The sequence below is a fragment of the Epinephelus fuscoguttatus genome, linkage group LG13, assembly GCF_011397635.1.
Source record: "Epinephelus fuscoguttatus linkage group LG13, E.fuscoguttatus.final_Chr_v1".
Classification (NCBI taxonomy): Eukaryota; Metazoa; Chordata; class Actinopteri; order Perciformes; family Serranidae; genus Epinephelus; species Epinephelus fuscoguttatus.
The window spans coordinates 5,574,633-5,585,772 of record NC_064764.1 but is presented as its reverse complement, the minus strand read 5'-3'; the positions used below and the strand labels follow the sequence as shown (position 1 = coordinate 5,585,772).

Sequence of the window (11,140 nt, the reverse complement as noted above, 5' to 3'; positions counted from 1 at the left end):
AGGGTCCTCAACACCGGACACATACACACGTGTGTCGTGCGCCGTAACGATGGCGGACCTACAGATGAAGCTTCTCCGCAAGAAAATTCAGAAAAGAAGTGAAAAGAACAAAGAGCGCAAATTACTCCAGACACAGACAGAGGACACAGAGGCTGGTATGTGCTGTAAATAAACTAGCATTCTGTTGTTGTTGTTGTTGTTGTTGTTACTGTTTGTTTTCTGTGTTTCTGAAGTGGTGGCGAACTCAACCTGCTAAGCTAGCAGCGTTAGCTCCTCACGGCATGATTTTTAATCAGGAATTTTTGTCATACCGGTTAAACGTTTAATGTTTCAGACAGATAAAACGTGAGCTGACGTTAATTTTTAACAGTAGATACTTGTTTGTGTTTGTCACCATTATTTGTCACTGATTAGTGTGATTTATACGCTTTGCTAAAATGTAGCTAGCTTACATGCAGCAGTAACGTTACAATTTCCAAAGTTATATGTAACGCCGTAGAGAACTCTTAACTCTATATTGACCTCCATTAACGCGAATAAACATTTTCCAGGAAGCATAATTATAGAAAATAACTTAACTGCTTACAGCTCTCCGCATTATATTGATAATACCTGCTAAATGTGAGATTTGTTACAATGTGTTTGACAGTGAACTCAAACGGGTTGGCAGAGGAGTGTTGTGAGGAACCAGCAGCTGTTTGTAAAGCTGACAGCAAGCCCAAGAAAAAACAGAAGAAGCAGCTTGGGGTACCATTGGAAGGGACCACATCAGAGGAAACTTCTCTGAAGAAGAAGAAGACAAAGAAGAAAAGAAAGCTTGCTGACACTGCGGAATCACCAGGTAACAGCTGAAGGAGTTGACCCAACTGAATTTGACACACTACACTTTTTTGTTTTGGGTAACTGATGTGAAATTATCCTCTATCCAGCTGAGAAGAAGACCAAAACAGTGAACGAAGCAGAGGAAGAGGAGGAGGAGGAGGGAGCAGCAACATTAGCAGATGGAGAGCAGGCTACTGAAAATCCAGAGGAAGCTTCAGATGAAGAAGAAGAGGACAAAACTGGAGAGGGGGATGATGAAGAGAATGATCAACCTGAATTACCATCTGGTTTGACAGGTATTGAAGAAATAAATGTCTGCATACTTTAGGCCCGACTGGATCTTCAGCAGTTTAGTAACTTATGACGATGTTCATTAGCTGAGTACAGTAGATAATAAGAGCATGGAGCATCTGGACAGGCTCTGTGGTAAGACAGCATAATTTTCCTTAGTGTATAATTTTACTAAAGGCCCACTGCAAAAAGTTCAGTGCTTAAAAACCATTTGGTGAGACTTACTTTTCTGTAAAAGCTGTTTCATCAAAAAGTTTAACACCCAAGTCTGATTTGAATGTTGTCAGGTGAACGTGAAGTGCTGTGATTATTTAGATCCTAACTGTAATTTCCAACACACACAAAAAAAGAAGAAATCAAAAAGATAAATAAATCATTAAGAGCCATGAATGAGAGAATTAACAGTTGTAGAGAAAATCCTTCTCATGTCAGATCAGGTTAGGAAAATAAACAGAATTAAATTTGATGTATTATTTCTCCCCTTGCCATGCAGGGTTCAGTATAACTTTGATTCACGCCAAATACTGGTATAAAGAAACTAGTAAACACTTAACACAAAGCATCTTAGCAAATAGGTGTGTAACTGAGTCACAACCTAACATCAAGGGATGAGAGTAACCAGAGAATCCACAGTATGTCACAATTCACCCCTCTTGTCACAGTGAAATCTTTAACTGACCTGTCTGTCATTCTCACACATGTGCATGCACACAAACTACATTTTTAGCCTGGTAAGGCATGTACACACATGAACAGGACACCTTAAGCAAATCCAGCTGTGTTGTTTTTAACCTGATTTCTTATTTGCATGGCATCTAAGAAATCGGGTTCAATCAGAAGGCAGACGATAACCTGGCTCAGTTTTTCAACAAAAATAATCTGTATCAGAATGATGAGGATTTGGAAATCCTATATTTTGCAATCCAAGATCAGCAACTGTGATACTCCGCTTTCTCCATATCGCCCAGCCTTATTACAAATCATTTATTTGACCTCGGTCCAGTCAGGGCACCGAGAGAGAGTTCTACAGTCTTTGATTGGGCTGTAACCAACAGCTGTTTTGGTTATAGATTAATCTGCAGATAAACTCATGATTAATCAATGAATTGTTTAATGGCCATTAAATATTTTGCGATTTACTTATCGATTCTTCAACTAATTGTTGCAGCTCTAATTTCTAGGTGACGTTTTACAGTGCAGGACATGATTTTATTTGTTTATTTTGTCATGGAGCTCTTTTAAAATATGTTTTTACATTCAGGTGGTTCAAACCTATATGTTTTTTAGAAGGAATAATCGAACGTCGAGTTTTTTTCTATTTTTTTTTTTAACGCTCCACCCGAGGTGAAAAACAAAATATAGCTGGTTTGCCTTTATGTGTTGCCCTTTCAGTGTTTCCATCATGAAACGGGTGTCAGCCAAGGCATACAGAGACTCTTGTGGTTGTCTTTGGGAGAAATCACCAGTGACTTTCCTGACAAGAGTAACTGCAAGGACACAGTGGATTTGACAAATGTGTTATGGCTGATTATGTTGCCTTCTCTTTCTCTGCATACTGCTTTGTTGTGCTTCATCTCGGCCTTTCTTTAAATGGAATCTGCTTTAGGGAAAGCATTCCATTCATGAACTATTGACTGGTATTTCAGGAGCATTTGAGGACACATCCTTTGCCTCCCTTGCTGAGCTGGTAAGTGAGAGCACACTGAAAGGAGTAAAGGAGATGGGCTTCGAACACATGACTGAGATCCAGCACAAAAGTATTCGTCCCCTGCTGGAAGGAAGGTAAGTCTCCATTCTCCTGAGCTGTGGCCTTTACAGCTCAGTTATTTTAAGGAAAAAATAAAATATTTATATTAATATCACAGTGTGACTGTGTTGGTAGTGAAACAGTGTGTGCCTCTCTGTAGGGATGTTCTGGCTGCTGCCAAGACAGGTAGTGGTAAAACCTTGGCCTTCCTCATCCCATCTATAGAGCTCATCTACAAACTCAAGTTCATGCCCAGGAATGGTAAGACCCCTGTTAATGTATCCTCTCTCCTTAGTGTTTTCTGGCTTCAGTACTTTCTGGGATGCTGAGGAAGAGAGAAGCAAACTGCTTTTACCTGCTGTATCAAACTGTATCATGTAAGTTGACAGGAAGCCCTTAATTTATGTCCTCCTCTTCCTCTCAGGCACTGGTGTAGTGATCCTTTCACCCACACGTGAGTTGGCAATGCAGACTTATGGTGTGCTGAAGGAGCTGATGACGCACCATGTGCACACCTTTGGTCTGATCATGGGGGGCAGCAACCGCTCAGCTGAGGCCCAAAGACTGGCCAACGGTGTCAACATCCTGGTGGCTACACCTGGCCGTCTACTGGACCATCTGCAGGTGAGCAGGGTCCTGGCACAAAGACACTCCTACCAACAATTCCAGAGCCATCACATGTACTGAGTACCTTATCAAGATGATGACATTATGAATCCAGACAGTATATGAAACAGGTCGTTACCCATTCATATTGCAATCACAACAATTAAGGCAAATTCAGGCAATCCCCATGAATACTGTGCAACCTTGCACTTTTGTCCAATCACCACAACTTTACCACAAATTTGACTGTTAAAAATGAGTCACATTTTATTTCACTGTAGAGCTGCATGTTGCGTATTGATTTGCTTCGCCCCTCTCTCAGTTTGTAATGAGACATCTGCTGTACGTGGGACATAATAGCTTACACAGTGAGAGGGCTAACTGTTCACACAGCTAATGTTACCCAGTTTGTAGTAATGGTCTTTATGACAGTCGAGTTTTTTTGCTCTGAGATGGTTAGGACCGCTTAACGGCTCGGTGTCAGATAACCGCTGCTGCTGTTAGCTGGTGCTAATCAGGCAGAGAGAGCAGGAAGTGAGCAACGAACGGAGACAGTCCTTCAGCGTTGCTTCAGATGGCAGCAACAGCTGATTGTCAGCGATCAGCTTTTGCCAACCGCCTCACATCCACCCCCCTCCCACCTTCACACGTAGATTTAATTCTGTTGGAAACACTCAGTGCTTTATGTAATAAACTCCAAATCCATGACAGCATCACAAATATTTTTTCAGTTTTCATTTGCTCCTGCAATTTTATTGCAAGAAAATGCCTAAAAACATCACATGCATTACATTTCAAATCATTTTCAAATCAAGTATATCAGGCCGTAACAATCACAGAAAAAACCCCGGCAGAAATCCTGGAGGGACTAATTAGAAGTCATCATGTGTTTTAGAATTGATAGTATTGACACATCAATCAAACATAAACGTATGTGTTGCTGGTGTGTTCCTACTGTAAATGTCAAGTGTTTCTGCTGCTCCTGCTAGTTGTTAATACTTGGGTAAGAATATTAAAAATCAATACTGTTATGCCCTCAGAATACCCCAGGCTTCATGTTCAAGAACCTCCAGTGTCTGATCATTGATGAGGCTGACCGTATCTTAGAGGTGGGCTTCGAAGAGGAACTGAAGCAGATCATCAGACTGCTGCCAAGTATGTATCTATTGTTGCTAAGCTTCCTCTTAATTGGGGTTTTTTTTTGGTACTGTTTTGTTACAGGGGACGCCTAGCAGTTGTAGTATTGTACTTTCATAAAGTTAAGGGACTTTGATGATGATTTTTTTAATAGTGGTCAAAATTGATACAACATAAGCAGAGGTATGTGTCAATATTATGCTCCATAAACACAGGATCTCTCCCATAATGCAACTTAAAAACATCTCTTATCAGATCATCTCTGCCTGTTAAATGCCTACATTTAATACCTCACACTGCTGGTTTATAAGAATGACTGTCTGTTTATAGACTTCACACCCAAGCAAAGATAAGTCTGGTGACATCAGGGTTATTTTCTCAGTCTTGTACTCTTTGTGGTTGGTTTAAGTTATATACAGTATTTTGACACTCTATAACAGGCATGTCCAAAGCCCCGTCGGGGGCCAGTTGTGGCCCTGCAGCTTGTCTTTCAAAATATGCTGTATGTGGCCCACAACATTGGTTAATCTAACAAGATCATTTAACATTTTTTCCCTTCACCTCACAGTGGCAGGACTTTCATACAGTTAATAGACATGCACCAAGTAGGAGGGTGGAACGGATGTGTTTGCATAAAGAGACAGTAAACAAGCAAACAGTTAGCTAACAGCATACATTTCCTGTCAGGTAGCAGACAACAAAGAAACATTAAGTTGACAGTGAGGGCTGCTGCTTTCAGGAGTATCTTTTATTGAAAGATGAAACAGTTGTTTGTTTCATTTGTGTGGGATTTTTTGAAAATAACCTGTAGGATGCAAGAAGCAGTTGGCTCCCAGGTATTTTCACATTATGTATTCTGGCCCCCATTCAAAAAAGTTTGCACACTCCTGGTCTTTGACAAAAAAAAACACTTGAACCTCTGACTCATCCTGTGCTCTCTAAAGTCGGGCTCAGACTACACGCAGTGATGCATTGCTCTCCGTGGCACGGTAATCTTAATGATATCCTGTGGTGTGCCATTATTTTCAAATTGTATAGTGTGTGCATAATTGACATTTGAGTGAACATCATGTGTTAAGTTTCTCCTCGTGTGTGATGCAACCCAATTTCAAAATTGGCTAGGTATTTTAAAACCCCTGCCCGGATTAAATCATTGTAATGTTTCTGGCTCTGTTTTCTCCAGAGAAGAGACAGACCATGCTGTTTTCAGCCACTCAGACCCGTAAAGTGGAGGATTTGGCTCGCATCTCCCTGAAGAAAGAGCCCCTTTATGTCGGCGTAGATGACAACAAAGACAATGCCACTGTTGACGGCCTGGAGCAGGTACTGTCTGCTACATTCCTGTTGTCAAAGTTATACAGGAGGTGGACTGGCCTTGAAAGTGATCAGCACATTGAAGTGATATAAAGTGATCTCTGTTGTGTTTCAGGGTTATGTGGTGTGTCCATCAGAGAAGCGCTTCCTGCTACTCTTCACCTTCCTGAAGAAGAACCGCAAGAAGAAGCTCATGGTCTTTTTCTCCTCCTGTATGTCTGTGAAATTCCACTATGAACTACTCAACTATATTGACCTGCCTGTCATGGCCATCCATGTAAGACATGTCACGAACCTTCAAGCCACATTACATCAAACGCAGTATTCAGATATGTCAGTCTCCCCTACAAAAACATCTGTTGTAAAAAGGGTTGTTCTCATCATTCTGTTTCCAGGGCAAGCAGAAGCAGACCAAACGTACCACCACCTTCTTCCAGTTCTGCAACGCTGACTCAGGCATCCTGCTGTGTACTGACGTGGCAGCTCGAGGCCTGGACATCCCTGAGGTGGACTGGATCGTCCAGTACGACCCCCCAGATGACCCCAAGGTATCCAAACTACTACTACATTATACAAAATAATAATGGTTCAAAATTGCGACAAAAAATTATAAAACCAGTTTTATCCCAAAAGCTCATTTTAATATATATGAAATGAGAGAAACAGACCTAAATGGTTCGCTTAGTTTATAACTAACGGCTTGGCTCATGAACACTTACTATTAAAATAATGGCGTCACCTGTGGGGTCGAGTCCAAGCATAGGACTCCTGTTAAGCTTAGCTTTCTATCTGCAGGAGTACATCCACAGGGTGGGCAGAACAGCCAGAGGCATCAATGGCAGAGGTCACGCGCTCCTCATCCTCCGACCAGAAGAGCTGGGATTCCTCCGCTTCCTGAAACAGGCCAAGGTAACCATCTCAAAGTCTACTGTGGGGTTACTGTCTGTCACTGTATATACTGTTGGATAATTCCACAATTTACATATTACAAGTGCAAGTGTCATGTCTTTAATGGAATAATGGAATGGCTTCTGTTTACACTGCTCTTTTATTGTCCAGGTCCCATTGAGCGAGTTTGACTTTTCTTGGAGTAAAATCTCTGATATCCAGTCCCAGGTAAGAATCTACTTCTTATTTCTTCTTTTTTTTTTTTTTTTTTTAAGATTTTTTGGGGCATTTTTGCCTTTATAGATAGGACAGCTAAGTGTGAAAGGGGGGGAGAGAGATAGAGGGGATGACATGCAGCAAAGGGCCACGGGCTGGAGTCGAACCCAGGCCGCTGCGGCAACAGCCTTGTACATGGGGCGCCTGCTCTACCACTAAGCCACCAACACCCCGAGAGAATTTACTTCTTAAAGTGACAGTTCACCCTCGATTGAAAACACACATTTTTCCTTTTTCCTGTAGCGCTGTTAATCAGTCTAGATTGTTTTGGTGTGAGTTGCTGAGTGTTGGAGATATCTGCCTGCCCTTTAAAACGATGGAACTACATGGCACTCAGCTTGTGGTACTCAAAGCCCCAGAAACGCTCAACATACTTTTAACAGCAATGTTACATGGACAAGAGGCTTGTGTTTGTGACCGCGCAAGATTGAAACATTAACCCCTTTTACACTGCCAGATTGTCCGCAAATGTTGGGCCGTTTTGCCGGCAAGCTGCGAGCATTTAGACACACAGAGCCGGATTGGCGAGTTGATCCGAGATGCCCAATTTTCTGCCTCATAGGTAGTCATATTGGTGGAACCCTTTTAGTTTAAACAGACAGAGGCGGCCTTCCACAACGGGAGGGTCTGTTGAAGACTTGTGGGAGGAGCTGTTGATGATACCGCACGTGCGACCCACTGGCAGTGGTTAAACAGGAAACAGCTGATAGCAGGAATTAGCGAGCAGCTAGTAGCAAGAGGGAAACACAAACCTGACAGACACTGTAAAGATGAGCAACTGGGGAGACAAGGAATTGCACACCCTCCTTGCCCTTGCAAACGGAGAGGCCAGAAGAACGGGCCGACTTACGAGAGAATCACAGAAGGACCAACCAGTTGTAGCTTCCCTCCCACATCACTGTTTACATCACACGCTGAGCTACACGTTTTGTTACTTGCTCACGCCACCCATTGCCCCGAAAAAGGCACATTCTGTATGAACAAAAGTAGGTAGGCAGCATTTTGCCACCCTCCCCGATTTTGTTTTTATACTGCCAATGCTGAAAAGGACTGATTGGGCTTTCCTGCAAATTTGCACAACTCCTAACTAAAAAGGGCTATAAATGGCATCCTCCTTGACTGAGCTGTAATGTTAGCTATCTCAGTGGTGCTAGTTGAGCTAGCAGTAGATGCACACTTCCTTATGTGCGGTGATACGGTTTGTGGGTGTAGTTGGGTAGAAAGAAAATAGGTCCTACATAAAAACTGCTCACAGCAAGATCTGTGGATTATCTTGAGTAACTGGGTCATGATTTCTGGAAAGAGACGTTTAGTTTTAACATAAAACACTTTGTGTCGGGCAGAGGCATCGTGTTTTCAGGTTGTCTGTCCATCTGCTCGATTCTTGTGAACGTGATGTCTGGGGATCACCTGGAGGGAATATCTTAAAAGTGAAAGTTAAAGCTCCACTGATTGTCACACACCTGAGTGTGTGAAATTTGTTCTCTGCATTTGACCTATCCCCTAAGGGAGCGGTGAGCAGCAGCGGTGCTGCGCTCGGGAATCATGTGGTGATCTGACCCCCCAATTCCAACCCAGTGATGCTGAGTGCCAAGCAGGGAGGCAATGGGTCCTATTTTTATAGTCTTTGATATGACCCGGCGGGGGATCCAACCCACAACCTCCCAGTCTCAGGGCAGACACTCTACCACTAGGCCACTGAGCTGGCCTTCAAATTTGATGTCCACTTGGATGCAAGGATGAAGTGATTTAGATTTTGGTAGTCAAAGGTCAAGGTCACTGTGACCTCACAAAGCACATTTTTGGCCATAAATCAATCATTTATATGCTAACAATGGCACAATTCCACACAAAAGTCTGATAGTACAAAATAATGAAGTGATGGCATTTTATATCCAAAGGGTCAAAGGTCAACTTCACTGTGACATCATAATGATCTGCAAAAACACTTTTCTGGCCATTACTCAGCACCATATCTCAGGAACAGAAGGGGAGACATTTGGTCAGATACCGAATTGGTGACACTAATCTTGGATGTCCACCTTGAAACTGTGCTGATTGTATAGATCTTCTGTGTTGCTGGTGGGGGGAAGATGTGTGTGAAGCATCTTTGTTTTAGAATTTGTAGCTTTTCAGCAACATCCGTATTTGTGGCACTGTCCACTGCTGCACGAGTCTGGACAGATATGGATGTAAACTGGTAGTTTAAATGGGTTTGTTTGTTGTTGTTTTTTGATATTTCAAACTACCGGCAATTCGCATTAAATAGTATATATTGATAAATAGCACTACAGGGAAGGGAAAATGTATTTTTGATGTTTGGGTGAACTGTCTCTTTAATACATGTGATGATGTCTCAGCAGCTTCAACATACCTTTAAATGCAAGCTGTTGTTTTCTTAAGTTATCAACTGACTGCTTGAGTCTAATTTCTGTCTCTTATTCGTAGCTGGAGAAGCTGATTGAGAAGAACTATTACCTCCACAAGTCAGCCCAAGAGGCCTACAAGTCCTACGTGAGGGCTTATGACTCTCATTCGCTCAAACAGATCTACAGCGTCAACACCCTCAACCTCCCCATGGTGGCGCTGTCCTTTGGCTTTAAAGTTCCTCCATATGTTGATCTGAGTATCCTTTGCTGTAATTCTACAGTTATGTTAAACACAGCACATTGTTTGTTGGATGTGTTAAGTGTGTCTAGTCATTATTTGTATTCCTCAGTTCATGTAGAAATGTAAGATTAAGAACTGTTAGTTCTCCTTAACTCAGCTCTTCTCTCCAGACGTCCACAGCAGTAAGGGTGCAAAATTGCAGAAGCGTGGCGGTGGAGGCGGTTTTGGATACCAGAAGTCCAAGAATGCACAAAAAGCCAGAATCTTTAAGCATGTCAACAAAGGAAAGGGTGACAGGAGGCAATTCTCCCGCTGAACCCCTTCAAATAAACTTCTCCCGGACTGATTCCTCTATGTATTTGAAGAACTGCCCTTTTTTATTACATGAACTTCCTGCTTTGAACAGGGTGCTTATAGTGTGTAGGGCACATCTCACTCTGACGTCAGTTAGGTCCAGCTGTCCTCCTAAGAGTTGTTTCTAATTATTTTTTGTAAATGTAAACATTGTGAATGTTGTGTTGAAGAGGCCGCTGCATTCCTTGTGTGTGCCACTGTGGACTTCAGATCAACGAAAATACTCACTTTTCTAACCTTTCTTCATTTCACCTGACTGGAAGATTAAATATCTATTGACTTTAAATATATAAACTTGGCTGATGCTAATTTCAATGAAGCCACTTGATAGAAACCACATAAGGTGCTGATGTTTGTTTATTATTATACATCATATTATTACAGCATCAATACATTCCTGCAGAGCTGAAGGACTCTTCCTATGCATGTCGTCAAACAAAGCAACTGGCAGGCACACAGATAGGATCAGAGATAATTAGCTACACATTACAATGTTTAACACGCACCTTTTAAAGTAAATCACAGTCATCAGAAATATGTACAGTAACCAAATGTTCCCTTTAGTTTAAAGGTTCTGTATGCAACATTCAGAGCATTAATATAGCAGCTAACCACTATTAGTTGAGTAAGGATATAGTGGAATAATGGCGTCCTGAGCACAGAATGAAGTCATGCTTCTTCTGTGTGTTGTAATCAGAGCTTTTCGTACTTCTTTTCCACCAAATTAGCTCTGGTTCTTGAACCTGTTCCGTTCAGGATTCTTTGAACCTTGGTGATGTGTGGTGAACCAGCCTGCGTTTCCATCAGTTTTGGGAAGAACCGGTGTAATTAAGAAGTGCCGTAGCCAGAGGGTGTTGCACAATGTACATCAAAAGTAGCAGAGTAGTAGCAATTGTGAATTACACTGATTACCTGCAAACTTTTGTTCTGATGCTAGATATTTTTACCCTAAAAAAAGCATGCCCAACTACAAATGAGACCACTGCAGCTCTTTTTGGTCTTTCTCACTTACTCTCTCCATGATTTTGCCTGTTCCCTCCTCTCTTTCCTAGCTGTAGATGATTACACACCTGTTAATGTTATGATTTGTGCTTT

The 11,140-nt window shown here is 42.0% G+C and overlaps 1 protein-coding gene across 1 annotated transcript; it reads left to right on the top strand.

Moving 5' to 3' along the window:
- Window positions 1-10,635, top strand: ddx18 (DEAD (Asp-Glu-Ala-Asp) box polypeptide 18). Its single transcript, XM_049595208.1, has 14 exons — window positions 1-155; window positions 650-841; window positions 930-1,118; window positions 2,760-2,895; window positions 3,021-3,121; window positions 3,285-3,484; window positions 4,507-4,621; window positions 5,787-5,926; window positions 6,033-6,194; window positions 6,313-6,465; window positions 6,713-6,826; window positions 6,977-7,033; window positions 9,530-9,707; window positions 9,862-10,635. The coding sequence occupies exons 1-14, from the start codon at window positions 50-52 to the stop codon at window positions 10,005-10,007; spliced, it is 1,989 nt and encodes a 662-aa protein (XP_049451165.1). The 5' UTR covers window positions 1-49; the 3' UTR covers window positions 10,008-10,635.
- The last annotated feature ends 505 nt before the right edge of the window (window positions 10,636-11,140 follow it).